At 43.1% G+C, this 26,925-nt stretch overlaps 1 protein-coding gene across 1 annotated transcript in view; it reads right to left on the bottom strand.

Moving 5' to 3' along the window:
• Positions 1 to 5,370: 5,370 nt before the first annotated feature.
• Positions 5,371 to 26,925, bottom strand: part of LOC309560456 (T-cell surface glycoprotein CD1b4-like) — a gene marked incomplete at its 3' end in the record, with an annotated part of 37,746 nt that continues 16,191 nt past the window's right edge. Inside the window, exons 4-5 of the mRNA XM_082264090.1 lie at positions 16,274 to 16,540; positions 5,371 to 5,621 (exon numbers count right to left, since the gene is read on the bottom strand). Coding sequence (XP_082120216.1) covers positions 5,371 to 5,621; positions 16,274 to 16,540 — 518 coding nt within the window. The remainder of the gene's footprint in view (positions 5,622 to 16,273; positions 16,541 to 26,925) is intronic.

Below are 26,925 nucleotides of genomic sequence, written 5' to 3'. Positions count from 1 at the left end.
TTTAGTGAGTGATGAAAAAATGACTAGCATTAGTGGTACTGGTGGGAAAGGTTTAAAACTCCCGAGAAAATTATGCTTTTGGATAGAGATACTAGACAGTAGCTAGATTGTGAAAGCAAAAGGGAGAGGATAATCATGATATTATAAACCCCAAAAAATAAAATATAAACAACCACTGGGAATGTATATCCCGAGTGATGTCCTAAACTTATGGGTATTAAACACCCCAAAACTGGGGATACACATCCCAAGTAATGTATAGGTGCAGATGTAGATGTAGTGCAACAAACGAAATGGTGCAAGAATAAGTAAATACATTTGGGGTATTGGTAATACGATAAGATACTATGAGTAAAACTAAGCTTCAAAGAGATTAAAAGTCATGTATAAAACAATTTAAATCAATATCAAGGTTCAAGCCAAAGGGGTGTAAGGTATGATGATGGTAAATCCAAAAAGTTTTGTTTCTTGGTATTTCTTTCTTCATGTCGCTACCCCTCCAATGTGGTTTTATTCCATCAATGCCCCAGAATCTCAATTTTGATGGATCTCTGTTATGTTTTTCTCTGAAACGTTTGGACACGCTATGATTTTTAAACCCAGTTTTGATCTTGTAGATACTGTATGTTCATTAATTCTCCTTTACAGACATCTCGTGGTTCTTCCAACATATTTCAAACCACATGAGCACATGAGCAAATAGGTGACAAATTTAGTACTACAGGTAGAGATGGCCTTGCGGTTCCCCCGGCGGTCGGTTCGCGGCAAATTTTGCTTGTTCGCTACCCACCAATTTTGCGAACACATGGCGTTGTTCGCGGCGGCCATATTAGTTTACATTGGGGAAAACTTTGACCCAATACACAGCCGTCAGGTGGAACAGGACAGCAAATTGAAACATTTCAGCACATGGACATGCCCCCTACCCTATAAATAGACCTGAGCTGTCGGACATTTCACATTCTGCTTTTTGTCAGCGTAGGGAGAGGTTGGCTGTGCTCATGAGGGAGAGATTGCCAGACACAAATAGCTCTGTTAAGATCCACAAAAGTCCTTTTCAGGGCTGGTATTTCAGTATAGGTCTACTACAGTATCTTTTCAGGTTAGGGGCAGGTATCCAGTCGGTGCTTTAGGGGCAGTAAGAGATCGGCAGCAGTGACACAAATCGCTCTGTTAATGTCCACAAAAGTCCTTTTCAGGGATGGTATTTCGGTATAGGTCCAGTCTCTTTTCAGGTTAGGGACAGGTATCCAGTCTGTGTTTTAGGGGCAGTTAGAGATAGGCAGCAGTGACACAAATCGCTCTGTTAATGTCCACAAAAGTCATTTAAAGGGCTGCAATTTTTTTTGGTATTGCTGTGCAGTGCACTATATAGGGGGGGAGGGGGGTAATCCACAGTATAATATACTTTGTAGAAAGCATATTATAGTGGATTAGTAGTATTATTGTGCACTGTGCTAGGGATGATCGAACGGTTCAGGTCGACCATCCGGTTCGACCCGAACATTGACTGTTCAAAATTTGGCCGAATTCCAAACTTTTTGCTGAAAAAGTTCGGAATTCGGCAACCAAAACCGACCAAAATGCAATTGGACAGGAACTGGGCTTTAAAAGCCCGTGATTGGACCAGAACCATCAGTAAAAGCCAATTGAGGGGGCAGGAGGATGCTAGGAATGTAATTGGAGTGACTAGGGGGTCCAGAGGCCAATCAGTAGTGAATACGCCCCCCAGTATATAACATAGCCCCGCCAAATCTCTAGCACTGTAATACAGGGGCTGTGGAAGAGAGTGGAAGCAGATCTGTTACTCCTGCTTCAAAAGTGTCATTTAGCAATTATTAGTGTGAGGAAAGGGATAACTAGTGTAGTTAGGGTACTATTTTCCACTATAGTTAGATTTAATAATCTAGTTTCTGTAGGGAAAGTGTTAAGTGTCAGGGTGACTGTAGTGTAGTGTAGGGTGAACTGACTCTGGCTGCTATGGAAGGGTGACCAAACTCTTCCATGTCAAGGTGATCGCCATAGAAAAAAGATCATTTGTCTTAGAATTGCAGTAGAGCAGGGATATGGCTCCCGCTCCTGTCACACCTGGCTGTTTTTGTTGCAGGCGTTTATTGGGCTTTTTTGTGGACGTCTTTAGAGGCAGGCATGACATCTGAACTTCTGTGTAGGGGTATATATACACACACACACACACATATATGTATATATACACATACACACATATAGGTGTGAAAGTAGCGGAACCCTATGCCTGTGCTAATGAAATTATTTGCAGGCATAGGGCTCCGCTACTTTCACACCTATATGTGTGTATGTGTATATATACATATATGTGTGTGTGTATATATACCCCTATACAGAAGTTCAGATGTTATGCCTGCCTCCAAAGACGCCCAAAAAATGCCCAAAAATGCCTGCAAAAAAAACGCCCAGGTATTTTGTTGCAGGTGTTTTTTTGGGGATTTTTTTTTTAGGCGTCTTTGGATTTATACACATACATACGCCACTTCGGGGCGTGGCCAACCGTCAGCCGAGCCGGACGCAGGATACAGGAGCTCCAGGACTTGCAATTTAAATCATTAGACATCCGCTGGATTCTCAGGCATCCTCACCCTGAAAAATCATCAGGGGACAGGAGGGACTCCCGCTGACTCCATACCGGACTGTATTTTAGCCATCCGAGATAGACGCCGTTCGCGGCCTACTCGGGCCTTCCCGGGCCTTCTCGGACCTCCGCAGCCACCAGACTTTCCTAAGTACCGCATCGGCCATCAGGAGCCAGGTAGGCACCGCTGATCCCCCACGGGATCGTCCTCCCTGACCTCTCCACACACCACAACAAGAAGTGGGACACTCGGGGGCCCGCAGGCGGCCCGTACCTCTCCCTCCACCTGCGACCGCCCGCCATCTTGCCCACAAAGATCCACTCACCATACCTCTTTTGGGACACTACGGACACCGATCCCTCCACCAGACCTGATCAGGACAGGTTGCCCGGGACTATAGCGCAGGTTTGGGAGCCCCGGGGACGTGCGGCCTACTCGAGGCCCTCCACAGGCTGAAGCCGCGGCCTAAATTTGAGACCCCTCCCGCCCACCGGTGCCGCACAATCGAGGATACATCAGGGCACACCGCCTGCTCCTTAACTGAGGTTCCCTATCATAATTTGAGCCCTTGATACCTATCCCCTCAGGACGGAGGGGGGAGGGAATGAGAGGAGAGGTGAATAAGGAGGAGAAATCTTCTGCAGCCTCCCTGCTATCATAGCTCCAAAGACCTGTATCTCTCATACAGACCCCACCAAGCTCTATGGTCATATTTCTGTCCCATTGACACTAGTGTTCACTATCACATATGTTTTGACATCCGTAAGCTTTGAAGATTCTAGAGACTGTTGTATATCTGGTCCCATCTTGCTCTTACCACCTGCAGAGCATTGCACCATAGATTTCTCCCAATTCTGATTCTGTGTACCAGTTTGTGACTTGAAGTCTTGGACTCTGGTGGCTCTGTATATATAAATACAATAAAGCATCAGTTAACTTCTCTATACACCCACAAAGCTACTGGATCCAACTGATATGTGACACTAACTTAAAGGGTGCAAGAGTGGCGGGGAAAAATATGTTTACTTAAATGCACAGATCTATGTGGTAAATTATAATTATCAACCTCAGGGGCCACAAGAATACTATTTGATACCCATAAATATCACCCCCTGCAAATTGCAGACATCTTGCATGTCTTCCAATTGTAAAAAAAATCGCAAATCACCCAAGACATCCCTAACACATTATCTACTGAGAACAAGGGAGAGCTGCGGTAGGCCCCAGGTCATTTCTGACAGTCCCTCCATAATGAAGGACAATACCGTTATGTCTTCACAGCAAAATTCCTCACACCAAAATGCATCTACCAATAATCAAACGGTACCTCTCACCAAAATGGACTTGGAGAGCAGTCTGGAAGCTATGTACAGTAAACTGGCCTCTAAATTCAAATCAGAACTGGATAAAACTGCTACAACACTTTCACAGGAGATAGCGGCCTTAGCTGGCAGAACCGACAGGCTGGAAACGAAACACGATGAGCTGTGTCTGGCGTACAAAGAGGTCAGTAGGGATCACGAAGCATTAAACACTGCTTTTACCCATCTCCAATCTCAGGTTGAAGACCTCGATAACAGAAATAGAAGAAATAACTTGAGGTTAAGAGGTATCCCTGAATCCTATTCAGAGCTGATCCCTACAGTCAACCGACTTTTTAAATCTTTGCTACCCGAACATGACGAGAATCACTTCATCTGCGACCGCATTCATCGTGCCCTTCGCCCGAAACCTCCTGCAGATAAACCACCCAGAGACATAATTCTCTGCATGAAAGTTTTTCTGGTTAAAGAAGAAATTTTGAGAGTTGCCAGGAATTCGCAAAATATTATGATCGACGGTCATCGACTCCAGATTTATCCGGATATATCGCAAGCCACCCTGGAGAGAAGACGTGAGATGAAGGACATCACATCTGTCCTGCAATCCGCACACCTGAGATACCGCTGGGGGTTCCCCTTTAAACTCATCATCCCTCATAACGGCTCCACGTATATTTCAACAAGCATACCAGAAGGCCAAGAGATTTTGGTCAAATTGGGTTTGTTGGACCCCTCTACGATCCCTCAGCCTCCCGCCTCACCAAGGCTCTCTCCCTTGTGGCAAACTCCAGCTTCCAGAAGAGGTCATCGCAGATTCAGGAACAAAATTGGTTGATCATACTTAAACTCTACTAACACTGACACTCTCCACAATCTGAGGCCTTAATTTTCTTTTTTTTTACTTTTTTTCTTTTCTTTTTTTCTCCGCCCTCTCCCTGATGCAATTTTAATGTTGCCTTTAAGAAGTATTAAAACAACCTCCCCCCCCCTCTGAATTGTTTATTTTTTTTTTAAGATGCCAAGCTTGCAAATTGTCTGGCCTATAAAAAAATTACAGATTTAAATTCCTATAGACTTTATTAGGTTTGGGTGCTATAATTGGGGCTAGCAGATTTTAAGCTGGGTTTGGTGAATCAAACCTGGACAAATTTGCTCATCAAAAAAGTTGAGTCTCCACGATTGAATAACTGAAGTCCAATGATTGAAAGGAGGGGCCAGTAACAGTAAGGCGGGGGAGGCATGAGCAAGATGACATATAATGCACAAGGTATTACTGCTTTATGCTTTCTTTGAACACTAAATAAACACCTGCAAAAGTATTTTTTTCACCAGTGGAGGTTAGGCTTTACCAAAAAAGGTATGACGAACATTCAGAACAAAGGAAAGTCTTTGGGACAACAGGGCAATAAATCAGTGCAAAATGTAATCCTTGCATAAAATTATTTTCTTTCAGGTGCAGAACTGTTGTAAAAATGTTGACAGTTGAGATTCTCTTCATTTGGTGGAATGGTAGACTTTCTGCTAAAATGTACATGAGTTGGCTGTTTGCAAGTCTGGTTCAGTTCGGTGATAGGGTCATCTTGCCTCCACTTTATATATGACTTCACAACATACATCATTGTGACCACACAGAAAATGATTGCAGCAGTGAAAGCTACAAGCAGCCAACTTGGTGTGTGATATTTCTTATCTGTGGAGATAATGAAATATGGTCAGGGTTAGAAAAAATATAGGCAAAAAATAAGACAATCCTTTAAGTATCTGTAAAGTCATACCATATGAAACACTTTATTGCAAAGCTTATGCAATCTCTAAAAGGTGCCCTCTAGATAAACATTATAAAAAAAGCAGTTTAGACACCTTATTCTAGACAGTTTATTGTTAGGTCCTCTCTTTCCCCCATAACACACCGTATTGGATAGACCAGAGACGTGTGATGATGATTGGACTGTGAACACATTGATTGGCCATCTGAAGACTGATACTAGTGACCTACATTTTCTAACCTTTGAAATTTTCTCCCCTGGTTTACATCAACCCAGATCGATCTTTGTTAGATTTTTTGTCTGGAATCTGGAATTATTCGATCATTTCTTCCATCCGCTCTATCATCAATGAGCTGGCATAATAGAGGTCAATTTTTAAATAAACAGGAGCACTCCTTCCCCTTGTTGGTTCCTTCTTACACCTCCCCACAGCCTGGGAAGATGTGACTCTTTCTCTGCACATTTATGTTGTTTTTATGTAAGATGTCTTAGAGCAGGGCTTCCCAAACTTTTTTGGGTTGTGATCCACTTCTGAATACAGTTATTTTTCGGGACCCACTTGCTTGAAATTGAATATTGTAAAGTGCTACAGAATTTGTGACCGCTATATAAATTCAAATAATAATAATGCATATTTTAAAGGGAGGGGGATGTTAAATTAAAAATATAAATTTGCTACTTTTCGATGTATTATTGAATACACTTGCCAGATGTTCTAAGTGAGGGGTCAGAAACCTGTGCCATGTGTGGCATATAAGCGGAGTTGTAAGTAATCAGCACCCTCATAGACAGTATAAGGCAGGTAGAGGACAGAAATCAACCACCCCCCCCCCCCAAAAAAAAAAAAAAGAAATCAACCACCCCAGGACAGTGATCAGCAGGCTATATGGCACTCACCCTCCTTCCTCTCCCAGCGGTCCACAGTGAAGGTGAAGCCCCTGTTTGCCCTCTCCAGGGCCCAGCACACCTCACCCAGAGTCTCCATGATGAGAAGCTGTACGCTGGTCTTGGTGTCCTGGCTCTTCTCCTTCAGATCCTCTACTGGGGTCACAGAAGCTGCCATAAACTCCAGACACCGCTGGGCCACCTGGTCCTCCTATGACACCGAGGCTGCCGCCTCTGCCCACAATAGCTAAGAGAATCTCGCCGCCACCGCTGCCACCAGAAGGACCGAGGAGCTGACTCTGCACCCCATGAACATATCCTACATAACAGCCTAGATACGTACTCACTGATGCAAGTATCCTCCTGACTGGAAATGCAGACCAGCCTCCGTAAACTGCGTCACGATTTGACTGCTCTGGCTCACTGTAATTTGCGTGGGCTCACACAGCACAATTTATGTGGGCTGCAATCAGTGATTTCCGGCTCAGTGTGACCCACTCAAATGCAGCTCCCGACCCACAGTTTGGGAACTCCTGTCTGTAATGTTCCGGTACCTTTGGTACCCTAAATTACACTTTCCACAAGTGTATGCGCCCTGCCATTTACTTTTGGAAAGGTGCGCATACACCTTTAAGACTGGAGCTGTCATCACTCAGCGCCGGACTAGATGGCTATTTAAGGCGTCGGTTCTCACTCACATGTGTTCGTTCAAACACCCTTATCTGGATGCTAACCTTGCTTGAAGCTTCCATGCTTGCAAGCTTACTTCGCTGACGGAACCTCGCTGCGCTGATCCCTGTATCCCGCTACTGGATCATCCGCCTCTCCTGAACCACCCTTCGGCTGTATCGCTAATAGTGCTAAGTACCCCACAGGGGAATTCTCTATAAACTTATACTAAGCTTACACTATCTAGCTCTGCATAGTAGAGACTGTTTATCACATCTGCATAAACTAGATTGCTAGCTCTTGAGACTACTGCTACTTTTCTGCACTGGGTTGATCTCTTTTGTATGTCCACCTGCTATTCTATCATCTGCTATCATACAACATTGCTAAACCTTCCTGCATCCATCTGCTACTGTCTCACCTTCAAGTGTCTATCACCTACCACTTCCACTCAACCTATCCCTCAAACTTCATCATTGTGTTACCACATGCATAAAGTCACTCTAAGAACCAGCTTGCTAATTGTGTGTATTTACTGGCTGAAATAAGACCTTCCACACATGATGAGTCATTGAGGTTGGGAATGGTATCTCAGCATATCTCTTACATGACTGCTGACGTGGAACTATTTCTGCAGCTGAAAATCCACACCATATAAAAACGCAGGAGCGTTACAGATTGAACGAACCCAAAAAATGGATTCAGCAGAAATAGTTCCAGAAATAACCACTCAGGTGACACAATTAAAACAGCAAGTATCTGCGTTAATACACGCACTTGCTGAATTAAAAGAAGACAATCAGGCTCTGTCGCAGCAGGTAATTAGACTGACACAACTTACCTCTGCTCAGTCCCCTGAACCCAAGATAAATCCCCCTTTGGTATTTACAGGCGATCGCAAAAAATTTCGCGAATTTAAAAACGCATGTGAGTTACTTTTCTTGCTAAAACCTCGTACCTACCTTACTGATCACATTAAGGTTTGTACTATTATTTCTTACCTATCAAGCGATCCTCGAGCCTGGGCAGATTCTCTTTTTGAGAAAAACGACCAGCTTCTCAACTCCTATGCCTTGTTCCTGGCAGAGCTCACTAGCCTATATGATGACCCCAATAGGCAGAGTACTGCTGATCTTCAGTTAAGATCCTTGAAACAAGGCAGGAGGCCTGTAGAAGACTTTGTCGCAGAGTTCAAGAGATGGACCCTTGATTCAGAATGGAATGATGCATCTCTGAAAACCCAATTTAGGCTTGGCCTATCAGAAGCCGTTAAGGACGAGCTCGCCCGAGCGGATCTGCCAAAAACCCTGGATGCATTAATACAACTCAGTATTACCATAGATAGAAGACTACGAGAAAGAAAGGCTGAAAAGATGGGAATGCCATTTTCCGTTTCCTCTCGGAGTCTGGCCGTTCCTATGGAGGTAGGAACCATACGCCCACCGCTATCAACTATGGAAAAAGCCAAAAGACGAAATGAAAATCTCTGCTTGTACTGTGCATCCCCGGATCACAAGATAAACGTCTGTCCCCTAGTCAACAAAAAGAAGGGTGAGTGTTCACATGTCTCCCTAGGAGGATTGACAACTTCATTCACTAACCCCTACATTTCTGTTTTTTTGACATTACAGTGGGACCAGAACAGGATTACTACTAAGGCCATGATTGACACAGGATCTTGTGGAAATTATATGGATATATGTTTTGCTGCTTTAAATAAAATTCCTATTATTTCTAAACTCAAACCTGTCTCAGTAAGTCTTATTACCGGTGTTCCGTTATCCTCTGGTCCGATCACCGATCAGACACAAGCACTTCTAGTCACTATTAACGAGTCTCATAGGGAGACTTCTACCTTCGATTTAATACCATCACCCCACTTTCCCATTGTGTTGGGACTTCCCTGGTTGCACACACACCAACCAACCATAGATTGGAAGAAACGGTCCTTGACCTTCCCTTCTTGTTATTGCGAGGAAACGTGTAAACTCCCATTTTCCGGGAAGATTCTGTCTGTGGTGACAGATGAGATTGCACCACTATGTTATCAGGATCTTTCTGAGGTTTTTCTTGAGAGAAATGCTCAAGCATTACCTCCTCATCGAGACTATGATTGTAGCATTGATCTACTCCCAAATAGCAAATTGCCGTTCGGTCATGTTTATCCTCTTTCACAGGATGAACTTGCCCATCTCAAAACCTATTTGGATGAGAACTTGGAAAAAAGGTTTTATTAGACCTTCCACTTCTTCCACAGCAGCAGGACTCTTTTTTGTTCGCAATAAAGATTCAAGTCTCAGACCTATCATCGACTACAGGAAATTGAATGCTATCACAATAAAAGATCGCTATCCTCTACCGCTTATCCCTGAGCTCATTGAGCAGGTGCGTGGAGCTACCTATTTTTCAAAATTAGACCTGAAAGGAGCATACAATCTCATTCGAATCCGTGATGGACACGAGTGGAAGACTGCGTTCAGAACTAGATACGGATTGTTCGAATATCTCGTGATGCCATTCGGCCTATGCAATGCCCCTGCAGTTTTCCAATGATTTATAAACGATATTTTTAAAGACTTACTAGATGTCTGTGTTGTGGTATATCTGGACGATATACTTATATATTCACGGACCCTGTCTGAACACATAAGACATGTAAGACTTGTATTATCGAGATTGCTTGCACATAATCTTTATGTGAAGCTGAAGAAATGCTTGTTCCATAAAGATGAGGTACTCTTTCTAGGCTACATCATATCCAAAACAGGAATCGAGATGGACATGAGTAAAATATCCTGCATTCAGGATTGGCCTACACCAACTACACGCAAGGCGCTACAGCGATTCCTGGGATTTTCAAATTTCTACAGGAAGTTCATAAAAAACTTTTCTGCTATTGTGAGACCCCTCACACAGCTCACTAGAATAAAAATACCATTTAAATGGTCAGAAGAAGCAAATAAGGCTTTCCACTTGTTAAAGACAAGGTTTACTTCCGCTCCCATATTACGCCATCCAGACCCATCCCTCCAATACATTCTGGAGGTAGATGCGTCAAACCTGGCAGTAGGAGCAATACTCTCCCAACGACCTACCCCCACTTCACCACTTCATCCAGTCGCCTTTTTTTCTAAATCCCTGAGCAGTCCCGAGATAAATTACCCCGTGGGTGAGAAGGAACTGCTTGCTATAAAATTGGCTCTGGAGAATTGGCGACATTTACTCGAAGGCACCCAATTACCAATAATTATATACACGGACCATAAAAACCTCCAATATCTTCAGACTAGCAAAACTCTCTCGCATCGACAGGTACGATGGTCACTATTCTTTCTAAGGTTTAACTTCCTAGTGACCTACACACCTGCAGATAAGAACAAAAAGGCGGATGCACTATCACGACTAACTGAAGAAAACTACTTTGAAATTCCTTCCGTTCCTATAATACCTCACAAACGCATTATTGGAGTTGTCCGTTCCTTGAAGGAAGAGGTTCTGCATGGTATAAGGTTGGATTCACCCCCACCACAACTAACTACCGATGCAGAAGGCTTCCTCTGCTTCAACGACAAACTTTACATACCACCTACCCTACGCACCAAGATCTTGGAATTATTGCATGATGTGCCTATGCCAGGACATATGGGTATGACAAAGACTTTCAATTTGATTTCTCGGCAATTCTGGTGGCCTGACATGAAAACATCTATACAAAAATTCGTCTCTTCATGCAATGTCTGTGCCAGGTCCAAAATTGACACTACGAGACCATCCGGTCTACTATGCAGTCTACCAATACCCCAAACTCCATGGGAGGTTCTGTCATTGGACTTCATCGTAGAATTGCCTCCTTCCAAAGGATTTAATACCATCTTGGTGTCAGTGGACCATCTGACAAAGATGGCACATTTCATTGCTATTCGCAGACTACCTTCGTCCAAACAAACGGCAGAACTCCTGATGAAACATGTCTTCAGATTACATGGTATCCCAAAAACTCTTTTGTCTGACCGTGGATCCCAATTTATTTCTAAATTCTGGCAAGAACTATGTCACATACTACGGATTGAGCGGAAGCTCACTTCTCCTTACCATCCGCAGACCAACGGACAGACTGAAAGAGTCAACCAATGCATCGAGCAGTATTTACGTTGTTACACTTCTTACCAACAGGATGATTGGTTGGATCTTCTCCCCCTGGCAGAATTTGCCTACAACAACGCAACTCACAGTACAACCAAGCAGAGTCCGTTCTACTTGAACTATGGGTTCCATCCCTCTATTCTCCCTCCACGCATCCTTCCTTCAAATAACCCAGTAGCCTCAGACTATCTTTCCCAAATAAAGGATTCTCTGGGTTTACTAAATACTACCATTGCACACGCTCACAGTCAACAAAAGAAGTACTATGATCTTCGTAGAAGACCTTCTCCACAGTATACTATCGGGGACCTCGTTTGGCTCTCAACAAAAAACTTGAGACTGAAGATCCCTAGCAAAAAGCTTGGACCTCTGTTCTTGGGACCTTTCCCAATCAAGAAACTTATTGGAAAAGCTGCAGTGCAGCTTACATTGCCAATGGACCTAAAAATCCATCCCATTTTCCATGTGTCGCTACTAAAACCCCATGTTCCGGACCAAGGAATAAGGCCTAATATTCCACCTCCCCCTCCTGTACAAGTTGAAGGTGGAGAAGAATACGAGATAAAAGAAATTCTGGATTCTCGTATCTACAGAAGAAGACTTCGGTACTTGGTTAGATGGAAGAACTATGGGCCCCAAGACGACACCTGGCTAAACACCTCTGACATACATGCCCCTAGATTAATCCGCAATTTTCATGCGAGATACCCAGACAAACCAGCTCCAGAGGCTTTCAGGAGCAGGCCTTAAGGGGGGGGTATTGTAATGTTCCGGTACCTTTGGTACCCTAAATTACACTTTCCACAAGTGTATGCGCCCTATCATTTACTTTTGGAAAGGTGCGCATACACCTTTAAGACTGGAGCTGTCATCACTCAGCGCCGGACTAGATGGCTATTTAAGGCGTCGGTTCTCACTCACATGTGTTCGTTCAAACACCCTTATCTGGATGCTAACCTTGCTTGAAGCTTCCATGCTTGCAAGCTTACTTCGCTGACGGAACCTCGCTGCGCTGATCCCTGTATCCCGCTACTGGATCATCCGCCTCTCCTGAACCACCCTTCGGCTGTATCGCTAATAGTGCTAAGTACCCCACAGGGGAATTCTCTATAAACTTATACTAAGCTTACACTATCTAGCTCTGCATAGTAGAGACTGTTTATCACATCTGCATAAACTAGATTGCTAGCTCTTGAGACTACTGCTACTTTTCTGCACTGGGTTGATCTCTTTTGTATGTCCACCTGCTATTCTATCATCTGCTATCATACAACATTGCTAAACCTTCCTGCATCCATCTGCTACTGTCTCACCTTCAAGTGTCTATCACCTACCACTTCCACTCAACCTATCCCTCAAACTTCATCATTGTGTTACCACATGCATAAAGTCACTCTAAGAACCAGCTTGCTAATTGTGTGTATTTACTGGCTGAAATAAGACCTTCCACACATGATGAGTCATTGAGGTTGGGAATGGTATCTCAGCATATATCTTACATGACTGCTGACGTGGAACTATTTCTGCAGCTGAAAATCCACACCATATAAAAACGCAGGAGCGTTACACTGTCTTAGAGTATATTGGGTATCTGTCGTGTATGAGTATAATGTCTTGAAGAAGCGTCAATAACTGCAAAACACAGCACTGACTCAATACATACAACAACAATCCCTCTTTTCTGTTTTTACCTTTTATAATAAAAGTTTGTAAGTCAAAATTTTAAATATATATCTAATTGTTCTAATGTTTAATTTGAATACAGGTGAGTCACCCTAGAAGACCCTTTCCTTCTTTTATTTTTCTGTTCTTAATTTTTTTGGGTTGGTAACTTCCTAGTATAGAGCTGTTCTAGCTACTAATTAATGACCCCCTCACTGCTGCTATGTCAGCCCCACATTATCTGCAGTTATCAATGGAGTTCTTGTCTTACTTTGAAACTGCTAAGGATGCTGAAAAAGTTTTTAATAGGAGAGCTGGTGACTGTCAAGATCAGATCTACTCTGAATTGCTAAAATGCATAGGAACTAAAGACCAGTCTAAGTACCTTTCATTTCTAATACCATTTATTTTACTGTTGATAATACCTATTCTGTAAAATGCTTTTTCTGTACATATTTTCTTCTCCTTCTTCATCGCTTGTGTTAGTACGGCGATCTGTCAGTTTTTGAGTGTGTGTATCCAACTTAAGGATAGCTGATGAGCAGAAAATGTCAGGCAGATCACAAGTTAATAAATACAAGTTTAGAAAATTGCGCTAAGACAAAAAACATATGTCAGTGGTGAATAAGAGTCCATTGAATGGATCTTGGGCTGCTGGCACAATGTCCTATTGGTAGAGAATGGTCAAGCGCAATCAAATAAAATAGCAGCGCTCAAAAATATATAAATTCCAAGTAGTCCCGCAGTGAAATATATGAACACTGTGAAGGAAAAAAACAATGTGTCCACCACCAGGAGAGCTAAAACATGCAGCCTCTTACCAGATGAGACAGGATAAACGGCAGTCAGATATAACAAGTGTCAATCACTTAGTCATTTGGATTCGATCAGAAAGGGCATATATCAATCGCTTGAGCGTTTAGATCCGATTACACAATCCATATGGGCATATTCTCCAAGGTGCATAAGGTACATAAGGAAACAATAGAGCAATCACTGCGCAGATATCTTTTAAAAGTATGTATTTGAACCAATAAAAGCCTGCTCACAGGATACTCACATTATCTCCAAAACAACAGAGATAAAAATGGCAAAGATGTGGTATAGGTTTGTTTCAAGCCAAAAACATGGCCGACCTCCAATAGCATGCAACACCAGCTTCATGTGGTTAAGCTCCTCGCAACATGTTTCATCACAACTGACATTATCAGGGGGCGCCCCCTGATGATGTCAGTTGTGACGAAACATGTTGGGAGGAGATTTGCCATTTTTATGTCTGTTGTTTTGGAGATAATGTGAGTATCCTGTGTGCAGGTTTTTTTTTTTCTGGTTCAAATAATACTTTTAAAAGATATCTGCGCAATGATTGCTCTATTGTTTCCTTATGTATGCACCTTGGAGAATATGCCCATATGGATTGTGTGATCGGATCTAAACGCTCAGTAGATCACACGTTTTTGATTGGATTTCAAATATGTGCTGTTTGGGGAGGTGGGGGGGGGGTTGTGGCTGGATGGCTTTGGGGGAGTGCACAACTGAAATCCGGGGTGCAGCCATCTCGATCCAGCCATGTGGCATTTACTTGCCTGGGGAGTCCATGCATTTGCTACTGCTGGTTCTATGCCAAACATTGCATCCCTGTACTTGACATAGCTTTCTTTTGCTGTAAAGAAAGACCAGAGAGTGCACATTGTTGTCCAGTGTGCACCATCAGTGTATTTGTTGGACCAATCGCTGCGTGTGACCAGATGGTGATCTGCAATATAGCTGGGACTGGTGAGCTGCTGCTGTGGGGACTTACTATCTGCTGCTAAAGAGACTGAGCCCTTTAGGAACTGTGCATACAGCCATCTAGTAGCCCTATTGCTGCCTGCGGGCGTGATTGGGATTACTCTAATGTGCACCAACTGTCCCTAGAACACTTTTTTTTGTTCTTCACATGTCTAAACCGCACTTTGCAGATGTCACTTGATGCAGCAGTGTGGCATTGCATTTATTTGCACATGTATGCAACAAAAACCTCTATTTTCAACATTTCAACTTCTAAATATTTAAACAGATTAATAAGGATTTTAATTCTGACTAGCTAGTTTGTTGTGTAATGCCCCATCCATGTATACCTACCTGTCTACTTGCTAGTTATAAATTGATCTAAACAGCTTCCATTTTTGCCTTGTCAAGTCAATATGTCTACAAGGTTAACACACCTAGTAAGGAAGACGTTTAACTGTAAGATCCTGGTACCTTTGGTACCTTTCTAGCCTCTTACTTCCGCATTGCGTTCCACCATTCAGGTAGGTGGAACGCATATAGCTACCTGTCTCTTTAAACACCGATGATGTCACCACTAGGCGCCGCTCTGAGCGTCTATTTTAATCGCCGGTGTGCACTCACAAGGTGTTCGTGCAAACCGCCTGTTATACAGCCTTGTCTGACGCTGCCGAAGCCTCCAGCTATTTCCCCAATACCTGGATTGACCGGAGTCTCGCTACTTGATCCTGTATCTCGCTACTTGATCCTGTATCTCGCCACTGATCCTGTATCTCGCTACCTGATCCTTATCTCACTACCGGACCCCTCACCTCGCTAAACCAACTAGTGATAAGTACCCCGCAGGGGATTCCTTCCTATCAACTTACACTATCTACTCTTGCATTCTAAAGACTGTTGCTATCTCTAGGATCTATGTATTACTATATCTATCATCTGCACCGTTACCTAGATTGCTAGCTCTTGAGCCTACTACCATCTATATCCTTGCACTAACTTAGCATCTCCTGTACACTTCATCTGCTGTCCCTATCACCTGTTACTTGTACATGATTGCTAACCTTCCTGCATACTATCTATCACCATCTGCTATCACTCCTGCAACATTACTACCAGTGCCTATCATTGCTATCACTACTCAAGCCTATCCTTCAGTATAACACCTCAACACTATTGCATACAGATCTATCACTCCAGGAACATCTTATCTGAGTGTTTGTGTATGTGTATGCTGAAGCAGGCTGGGCCACAATGATGAGTCTGGAGAGTTGGATATGGTGATTCAACACATCTCTACAGGACTACTGAGTGGAAATTCTGCAGCTGCAAATCCAGTTCACTAAAACAAACCCAGAGCGTTATATTAACATCCTTGTTTGGAAAGAGTTCTTTCCAGGAAGAACTATGAAAATATGGAAGTGTCTTCAGTAGTTTGTGAATTACTCACCCAAGTGTACTATAAGTGCCTCCTTTAAACTGCTGTGCTCCACACGGCAGTGGACACTTTGCTGTTCTGCCGCATTTACTTTTGTCAGCACTGTTATCTGGTAAGTCCCATCTCCATTGGGTAGAGTCACAGTTGACATCACATCCTCCGTTTTATTCTCCTTCCACAAACTTACATTGATTGACTTTGGATAGAAGCCGGTCGCCATACAGATGACCTCTGTACCAGATTTAGAAGACTGGCTGGTAATATAGACCTGTGGCTGGACTGAGATATATGGGAAGAGGACAAATAGAATAAAGAATGGTACAAGAATATATTCAAAGGTCAAATGAAAAGTAATGCCCCCATATCTATTAATCGTGATTGAATGAGAATTAATAAACACAGAAATATTTCTTAGGCTATTCTCTTTTTTTTTTTCCCATAACAGGTTTACTTTAATTATACATGGGTGCATTAACCATTATTACAGCTGTGCTGATTTAACAACTGTTGTTAAATAATAATGTATATAACAGCAATGAACTATTCTGAAACTGATGGAGTGCTACTGTCTATGATACAGATGTAATTAGAAAATATTTTGGGTCTAAATTTTCTTAAACTTAAAAAAAAAAAAAAAATACAGCAGAAATGCTTTTTTAGACTTGACATTGTTTTTTTCGGAGTCTTTCAACTGATAAACGTTAGCTAGAAAATCTCGACAAATGGGGAACTTTGAACTTGTTGAAAACAGAGGAAGAACAGGAATCAACAACAACAAATGGAATCTTGCCAAGATATCTGCATCTTTTGATTAAAAGACATCTCTAAACCTTTATTATCGTTAAAAAGATAAGAGATGTTGGATGTCATGGTTGGATTTTTTTAGGTAAAACCTAACAAAAATATACAAGCTAGCTAATACTCAAGTTTAGATGTTGATTTACAGTGCCTTAAAAAAGTATTCACACCCCTTGAAATTTTCCTTATTTTGTCATGTTACAACCAAAAACGCAAACGTATTCCACTGGGACTCCATGTGGTAGACCAACACAAAGTGGCACACAATCGTGAAGTGGTAGGAAAACGATAAACATTTCTTAACATTATTCACAAACATATGAAAAGTTTAGGCTATGCTCTTTAATATTGATTAGTATTTTTTATAAACTAAAGACCTGAATATATTTGTGCAATGATAGACAATTTTCATAAAACCATCGTAGTAGCTGTGCACACCGTTTCTGCAATAGAATTGCATTCTCAATGTGTGTATTGGTTGCATAGTGATACCTATGAAGGTCTTTATTTCAGTTTTGTAAAAAAATAAATAAATCACAAGGTGCCAAGTCTGCATTGTATCATGGATGTGGTAGGGTGGGGAGATTCTGTCTCTCAATGGCTTCCACAGTGGGACGTGAAACTTATCGTCCTAGCATTGTCATGTTGCAGGAAAATATTTCCTTTTGCCCCTTCTTTTCATGCACATACTTTTAGGTATCCAAGAATAGCAATAAATTACCCATCCTCTTTTTTACATTTTTTCACATTCATAATGCCTATTCCCTTTAAAAGAGTTCCCACTGAGAATTTTGCAACTTGTCCTTAAAGACCATCTCCTGGAAAAGCAAATATCAAACCCCTCATATACCATATATCATCCCTCCTCATATACTATTCAGCAATGTGGTTTTAGCTTTTTTACGACTAGGGTAGGGTTTCCCGAATTATGTTTTAATAGTCATATCATATCCAGAGGGAGGAGAAGCCAAGACTGGGCATTGCATGGTGGGCCTCACTGTCACATGAATCTGGTTTCTATACAACTCACACCACTCACTTTGGTTCTAGGGCTACCAACTGCTGGCCATGGGGGGAGAGTTTTTGAGGGCTATATTTTGGCCTACAACTTATTTGGACTTTTCCTCTATTTTCAGAGTGCAATACCTTCTTTAACCACTTTACCATTGGAGGATTTTGCTGTCTTACGTCCAGGCCACTTTTTGCGATTCGGCACTGTGCGAATTTAACTGACAATTGCGCGGTCGTGCGATGCCATACCCAAACAAAATTTACGTCATTTTTTACCCACAAACAGAGCTTTCTTTTGATGGTATTTGATCACCTGTGCGATTTTTACTTTTTGCGCTTTAAACAAAAAAAGAGCGTACGTTTTGAAAAAATAACAATATTTTTCACATTTTTTTATATGAAATTCCCCCCAAAAAAATGCAAAAATCAAATTTTTTCTAAATTTTTGGCCAATTTGTTTTCTGCTACCCATGTTTGGTAAAAAAAAATCACAATAAGCATATTTTGATTGGTTTGCTCAAAAGTTATTGCGTTTACTATCTAAGGGAAAGATTTCAGTCATTTTTGGTGTTTTTTTTTTAAAGAGTAATGGCGGCAATCTGCGATTTTTTTTTTTTGCGGGACTGCGACATTGAGGCGGACAGATCAGACCCTTGACTGACATTTTGACACTTTTGGGGTTACCAGTGACATTTCTACAGTAATCAGTGCTATAAATATGCACTGTTACTGTAAAAATGACACTGGCAGGGAAGGGGTTAATTTTATTGGAGAGGGAGGGGTTAATATATGCCTGGTGCTTACTAACGTGTGTGGGGGGAGGTGACTGAGTGGCACAGGCACAGATCGCATGTTCAGCTATGCTGAACCCTGCAATCTGTCACTGTTTGTCACTTAGGAGATCCGCCCGCTTTGTTTACACAAGCGGGCGGATCTCCAAACTCGATTCCCCGACAATCGGGGAAGAGCAGCGGCGATCGCCGCTGCTCCTCCCCTGGCCCTACTCCCGCTGTGACTGAAAACAGTGGGAGCGAGCCTCCGGCGGAGTGCGAGCGCCACCCACAAGGGGAGGAGTCCAGCGACGTAGGTCTACGTCGCTGGACGGAATCGAGCCACTTTGCCACAGTACGGTCCCAGTGACTGGTCGGCAAGTGGTTAACTAAATAGAAAACTACTGCTATTTTTTTTTTTTAAAAGGATTCCATAGCAACTTATAACTCTTCTGTGTCTACCATTCATGTCCCCCACCACCCCACCATGCCTCTTCTAGGAGTGGAGACCATAGACTAAGCATCATCTGATACCTTTGTCACAAAGCCATCATGCTACTGAATTTTATTTTGATTCTTAGAAGACCTTACCCTGGATAGCCAATATAGGACTTCACATTACCATGGAACCAAATAAACGACCTTTCTACTTTGCAGTAATGAAGTGAGAAGACTTGGAACCTAATGAACATGGGTTTAGCAAGGCATTCTGCACTTTGAGGTTTTTTTTGTTGTTGTAGTAATTAGTTACATATTGGTGGTTGTTTGTGTGTGTGTGTGGTGGGTGGAAATTTGTCTGGAGCAGTGCTGAATTGTGAATGTCATCACTGAATGTCATCAGATACTGTCACAGGTCTGCCACACCTTTGTTTGTCATACAGTGAAGCTATTCCCTCTTTGCCTCCTTAGGCCTAGTAGTGCTCACATCCACATAGATTTTGCAGTAAATAGTTTCAAATTGTTAGTGAATTTGACAAGGGCAACACCTTCTGCCATTTAGAAACTCAATAACAAAGTTAGAATAGGGTTGTATTTCACAGAGATAGAAGCAAAACAACTACTCATTACTAATGTAATGATCTGACCAGAGGCGTAACTAGAACCTTCAGGGCCCCGGTGCAAGAAACCATGAAGGGCCCCCTGGACCCCTGGCACCCTGGGGCCCTTTACTCTAGTTGCGGGGCCCTTTATTACGGTGAGGGAAGGGAGAATTCTGAAGGGGGGCAGCACAGAAGGGGGGGGGGACCAGGGGAGCACACAGGGGCCCAGAGACAGCAGAACACAAGTATACTGGATAGGAGGAGTGGCGGGGCAGCGTACAGAGGAACCAATCTCCTCCATTTTCCTCCTGCAGCTACAGAAGGAAAAAGGAGGACAGTGATTTCTCTACATGCTGCCCCCGCCACCCGTCCTATTCAGGTGTACAGGGGAGCCACATGGGCCCCCTTGAGCATGGGGCCCGGTTGCGATTGCAACCCCTGCAACCCCTGTAGTTACGCCCCTGCTGATAGCAACTGAGGTTATAGAAGAGAACCTACAAAAAAAGTGTCAGTACTTAGCACATATCAGTGCTGCCACCTTGTTATGTGATGTGAAAGTGGTGACATTATAATTCATGCATATGGTTGCTTTTGTCCCTATTGGGTAAAAACCAAGTGTAATCCAGTGCCTGCATACAGCCCACTAGAAGCAAAATCAATGGGAACTATTAGACTTGTGTAGCAGGGTTTTCAGGCATTGGGCCTGATGTGGGTCTGCCATTGTTACCGGTTCCCTCTCCAGCCCATGTGAGCTGCGACCCTGGGTTAGAGAACTGAGACATTGACAACTCCGCCATCTTGGGTTTTGTGGTTTTATTGTAGATAAAGGGGATGGGAGAAGGGAATGAGTGGGATACTCCTTTAGGCTTAACTAAGTACACTTCGGGACTTTATCTAGAAAATGTCTGTTAACGCTGCCTTGACGCCAGCCGATGCTAGCCAGCGCTCACTGATGCTTAGAACACACTGTATCTTGACTGAAGTGCTGAATCCTCGACTCTAGGTCCAGAAGACTCAAGACTGTGAAGCATAGAACTACTGACACTGCTGCTCTGCAAAGTCACTGACCACCCTTTTCAGCCTGGCACTGGCTTGAGGTAGCTCACTGTGAATTACTGTAAAGCTGCAACTCTCAACTGGCACTCTGCACAATTCAGGGCCCAAACTGCAGGTGCCCCCTTTACACTTTAAGCTCTTCAGGGTCCACTGACTATGTACCCCCTTTGCTACTTCAGGGTCCTCAACCTAGGTACCCCCTTTACAGCTAGCTGACATTGGATCCCAGAATGTCCTCCGGAGTGGTCTCCTCTAACTCTCCAGGCAGACCCCCAGGGGCAATCCTCAGTACTCACGACCTGTGTAGGCTTTCCTGGGACTGAACCCCTCTCGCTCTCCACTGGTTATCGGCACACTGGATCCCCTCAGCTCAACTCAGCACTCTCTGGATCCTCGAGCGACACCCCAAGACATCCTCTTCCTCAAACAGGAGGAGAGACAGCCGCTCTCTCTCTCCTGGGACTCTTCTCCCGCCAAAGACGCCGGGTCACGCGCTTCCCCCAATTTTATACCCACTCCCAGAATCCTTTGCAGCATAATCTGCCTTCTGGGGTAGTTACAAGCCTTAATGTGTCCCCTGATTGGGCTTCATACATGCCCTATGAGAAGCCTCTCACAGGAGTCAGTGGGGAGACTTCCCCTTCAGTGGGCATACCTGGAAACCATGACACCCTAACCAAAGAAATCATGGCCCTGCTGTTAGGCAGACAACGCCCACTATACATTTACCTAACACCTACCCGTAGGGTGCTACACCTGCATGTGTAGTCAGATGAAGGAAAACTTTTTGACAGACAGGTTCTGACATTTGAAGATTTCCTTCATTAAGTCTCTGGTTCTTATATTCTCTGGCGAGGTGGCTCCCTTGATGGGTTCCCTTCAGTATCTCAAACCATAGAAATACATAGAAAAGGAGTGCCAGACCAATACCAATTGAAAGGGTTCAAAATAATTTTAGTTGCTGGTAAAAAAAAAAAAAAGTCATATAAAAACAACCAACTCATTTCAGGGGCAAGCCCACTCCTCCTTTACCAGGGCTACAAGAGTAAACATAAAACATAGTCATAAAAGATTATGTCTAGATATGCATGTAGGCAGGTGCCTACGGGAGGATTACCATGCCTTCCTGCGTGAGTTCTTATTTTCACTGTCTGTGCTCATGCCCTCCAGCCAGGTGTAAAATGTTACAATGTCCTAATGTCACACTATGTCCTCAAGTTGACCTGTGAGCTGGAGGTAACCAAGATGCAAGGGTTACCATATTTCTCACCATTTTTTGCGAGTTTACCGTCCCCTGCAGGTCAAACCATATAAAAGGGACCTACTCCATGCCCCAACAGGAAGATTCCTGGAACTACTGCCAAAATGTAGTCTGTTACACTGCTGGAGTTATCACCCCCTTAAGGAGGTGATAGGAGCCCAGTCGAGGTTCCCAATGGGGCCTGAAGCCAAGAGACCCCCATGGACTTACACTTCCAGTGATGGACTTACTTCTTTATGGATTATTGCCAATTCATAGACTCTAAAGAACTTGACTACCTCTTTTGGGTTTATTGCCTGAATTGACTTTTACCTTACAGAGATTGCTTTATGGATTCGCCTCCTGCCTAAGGTACGCACATTTTGTGGGACACTTATAAAGCTCTTAACAGGGATGTATGGAAAATGGCTTTTTAGAACTGTTACTGTTGCCTGCAAGCTCCCTCAGTAAAGAATCTTTTTTATTTTTTATTTGCTTTGCCCTGCCTGAAGTCTCTTAAAGGGGTGCATGCACAGCGTATTAAAAGAACAGGACGTGCAACACACAGGGGACTGAGCTAGAGGAACATACAGTACATGGGTCCAATACACAGAGTGCTGTCCGGAGGAAGCTAAGGTGTCATTGCTAAGGACGGCAGTGTTGTGTCACATGCATGACAGACAATCATCCAGGAGACAGGTGACATGGCAAGGGTGACGGTCATGCTGGTAGTAAAGGGGGTCTCATGCTTGGCGCCTTCACTAGTGGCCAGTTCTCTACTTTTTAGCACCAGAACCACAGCTCAGAGCGCCTAGGGACTCAGCCTGGGGTCACGAGAGAGATGTAGGGGCCCCCAGGAGAGCAAGCATGGAGAATGGAGAAAGAAAGAGTGTTTCCTTATCCCATAGCAACTGTGGGATTGGTCACTGGGAGAGATGTATTGCTGGATTGATATTGTATTGCATGTATTGCTGGATTGGTGGAGACCAGTACAGACTCAGTGGTAACAGTCTCTACTGCACACCTGGGAAGTGGTGTCCTCTAAGCCGAAGGAGTGTTCACGTATTAGCAGCCATGGAGTAAGAGAGTTATCTGTGCAAGTGCCACTCACTTCAAAGTTGAAGTTGTGCCTTAATCCCTTCATGCCAACCGTACGCAAATATGTGGCCCCCCTGGACTTGGCTATTTTCCATGGGGAGGCATATTTGCGCATCTACCTTTATGCTGGTGCTCCCAGCACAGAAACCGGAGTCTCACGGAGAGCCTCAGGCCTAAACTAACGATCGGACCCGGATTTCCTGTTTCCGGGTCACCTGATCGCTGTGATAACCTCTGATTAGCTATCACAGAGATCAGTCACTGGGAAGCCCACCCCTGTGTTTTCTTTCTCTGTGAATGGAGGAGACAGATACTTAGTAACTCTTGCTCTCCTTGCAGAGAAAATAATAATATAAAAAATACCAATATCAAGGTTTGATGTAGGTCAGTGCCAGGGTTAGTGTTTGGGTCAATGTCAGGACCAAAGGTTAAGGTCAGGGTCAAAGGTCTGGGTCAGTATTTTTGTTTTTTGACAAGAATTTTTTTTTTTTTTTTTTTAGTTTTAGTGCCAGTTAGTGTCAGTGTGTTTTACAGTGCATCCGGAAAGTATTCATAGCGCTTCACTTTTTCCACATTTTGTTATGTTACAGCCTTATTCCAAAATAGATTAAATTCATTATTTTCCTCAAAATTCTACAAGCATTACCCCAAAATGACAACATGAAAGAAGTTTGTTTGAAATCTTTGCAAATTTAATAAAAAGGAAAAATAAATCACATGTACATAAGTAATCGCAGCAGCCTTTGAACAATACTTTGTTGAAGCACCTTGCGCACCAATTACAGACCCAAGTCTTTTTGAGTATGATGCTACAAGCTTGGCACACCTATTTTTGGGCAGTTTCTCCCATTCTTCTTTCTAGAACCTCACAAGCTCCATCTGGTTGGATGGGGAGCGACAGTGCACAGCCATTTTCAGATCTCTCCAGAGATGTTCTATCGGGTTCAAGTCTGGGCTCTGGCTGGGCCACTCAAGGACATTCACAGAGCTGTCCTGTAATCACTACTTTGTCTTGTCTTCTTGGCTGTGTGCTTAGGGTTGTTTTCCGTTGGAAGATAAACCTTGGCCTCAGTCTGAGGTCCAGAGCTGTCTGGAGTAGGTTTTCATCAAGGATGCCTCTTTTTATTGCTGCATTCATCTTTCCCTCAATCCTGACTAGTCTCCTAGTTCCTGCCACTGAAAAATATCCCCACAGCATGATTCTGCCACCACCATGCTTCACTGAAGGGATGGTATTGGCCAGGTGATGAGCAGTGCCTGGTTTCCTCCAGACATGACGCTTGCCATTCAGGCCAAAGAGTTTAATCTTTGCTTCATCAGACCAAAGAATTTTGTTTCTCAAAAGTCCTTTAGGTGCCTTTTGGCAAACTCCAGATGGGCTGTCATGTTCCTTTTACTGAGGAGTGGCTTCTGTTTGGCCACTCTACCATACAGGCCTGATTGGTGGAGTGCTGCAGAGATGCTTGTTCTTCTGGAAGGTTCTCCTCACTCCGTAGAGAAATGCTGGAGCTCTGTCAGAGTGACCATTGGGTTCTTGGTCACCTCCCTCACTAAGGCCCTTCTCCCCCGATCGCTCACTTTAGCCAGGAGGCCCGCTCTAGTCCTGGTGGTTCCAAACTTCTTCCATTTAAGGATGATGGAGGCTACTGTGCTCATTGGGACCTTGAATGCTGCAGACATATTTCTGTACCCTTTCCCAGATCTGTGCCTCGATACAATCCTGTCTCGGAGGTCTACAGACAATTCCTTGGAGTTCATGGCTTTGTTTGTGCTCTGACATGTACTGTTTACTGTGGGTCCTTTTATACACAGGTGTGTGCCTTTCCAAATCATGTCCAATCAACTGAATTTACCACAGGTGGACTCCAATCAAGTTGTAGAAACATCTTAAGGATGATTAGTGGAAATAGGATGCACCTGAGCGTAATTTTGAGTGTCATGGCAAAGGCTGTAAATACTTATGTACATATGATTTTTTTGTTTTTTATTTTTAATAAATTTGCAAACTTCTGTCACGTTGTCATTATGGGGTATTGTTTGTAGAATTTTGAGGAAAATAATGAATTTAATTCATTTTGGAATAAGGCTGTAACATAACGAAATGTGGAAAAACTGAAGCGCTGTGAATATTTTCCGGATGCACTGTAAGTACGATAAAAAAAAAGCAAAATGGGCCCTATTGTTTCTGGGCTGTACTACTGGTACAAACAACAACTAACATACACATATGTGGTATTGCTGCATTTGTCAGGAGCTGAGGAATTTAATTTGGGTTGTTCTTTGGTAGTAGCAATAAATAGATAAATACAATAAATACAGCAAAAATACACAGCTAAATGAAAAAAAAAAAAAAAAGTTTTTTTATTACTATTTTGGGCCAGTTTTCATTTAATAATAATAATTAAAAAAAAATCATAAGAGATCCATTACCAATTACCTTTAAAAGGAAGCCCAATTTGTCTTGAAAAAAATAAGGTATAATTCACCTGGATGCACAAAGTAGTTGTGATGATATGTACAGTTTTAATAACACATCTCAAAGTTTGAAAATTGTGCTTAGGCATTAATTTTTGTTTTACCCTTAGGCGCAAAGTGGTTAATGTTGATTCCACATGACTGCACACTCCTGCCTAGCATTTAGGCATCAGCGAGTGCAGTTCAGAATGTCCCCACTAGGCCCCATCATACTTGCCAACTGTCCCGTTTTTCCCAGGACAGTCCTGGCAAATAGGAGCCTGTCCTGTGTAATTTACATTGTCCTGGCAAGCGCCGTTAATTGGGCTGCCCGTGAAGGCCCATTACGGTGCCTGTAAAAAAAATAGTTGCGGGCCGACATTGTAGCGGCGCATGCACCGTTCCGATGCCTGCCGGGCTCGGGAAGCTTCGTACAAGCTTGGCCGGGCGGACGCATGCGCAGTTTCGTAATGGCGCCGCCTGGTACCATTTTTAAATCAAGGGCACTCGTTCTCGGCAGCACCTCAGCGGCACCGGCCGCCACAGCAGAGCAGAGAAGGACCCCTGGAGAGTGAAGACATTCACAGACATGAAGGTAGGTAGGATGAAAACAACAATCTTATGTGCAAAAATATCTGGTAACATGACATGTGAATAAAGTGTCAAATGTGCTCAGGTGTGACCATACAAAAAATGGAATATGTAATACCAGATAGTATAATTAGGTTTTATCATACTTATTCACACCTTCCACTTTATTTATATTTGCATATTACATTTTTTGTATGGTCACACCTGAACACAGTTGACACTTTAGAATTGAAGGGAATTGTGATGAAAATTTTAAACCTTAGACAGAAGTAGTGCAGCTGAATGGGAGAATTATTCCAACTCTGCTACTTTGGCCCTAAGTTTGAAATTCTCTTTTCAATTTCCTGTAATTCTCTCTTTTTGAGTAGACCCTATAATCTGTTAAGTAGGCAGAGATTAATTATGTGGAGGGGGTGGAGCTTCAGGAAGTGGGTGTGGTAAGTAATTGATAGCTGTGCCGCAAAGTGTTCCTGGAAATTTTTTTCAAGTGTTGGCAACTATGCCCCAAACACATGCATATGAATAGATACCACACCTTTTAGAACATCAGTTAATAACATACTTGTCACGTGAACTTCAGTTGCCTCAATTGTTGTCTTCATTCAA

Source organism: Pelophylax lessonae, assembly GCF_965119305.1.
Source record: "Pelophylax lessonae genome assembly, chromosome: 7".
Classification (NCBI taxonomy): Eukaryota; Metazoa; Chordata; class Amphibia; order Anura; family Ranidae; genus Pelophylax; species Pelophylax lessonae.
The sequence above is the reverse complement of the archived record's forward strand: the minus strand, read 5'-3'. Positions and strand labels throughout refer to the sequence as shown.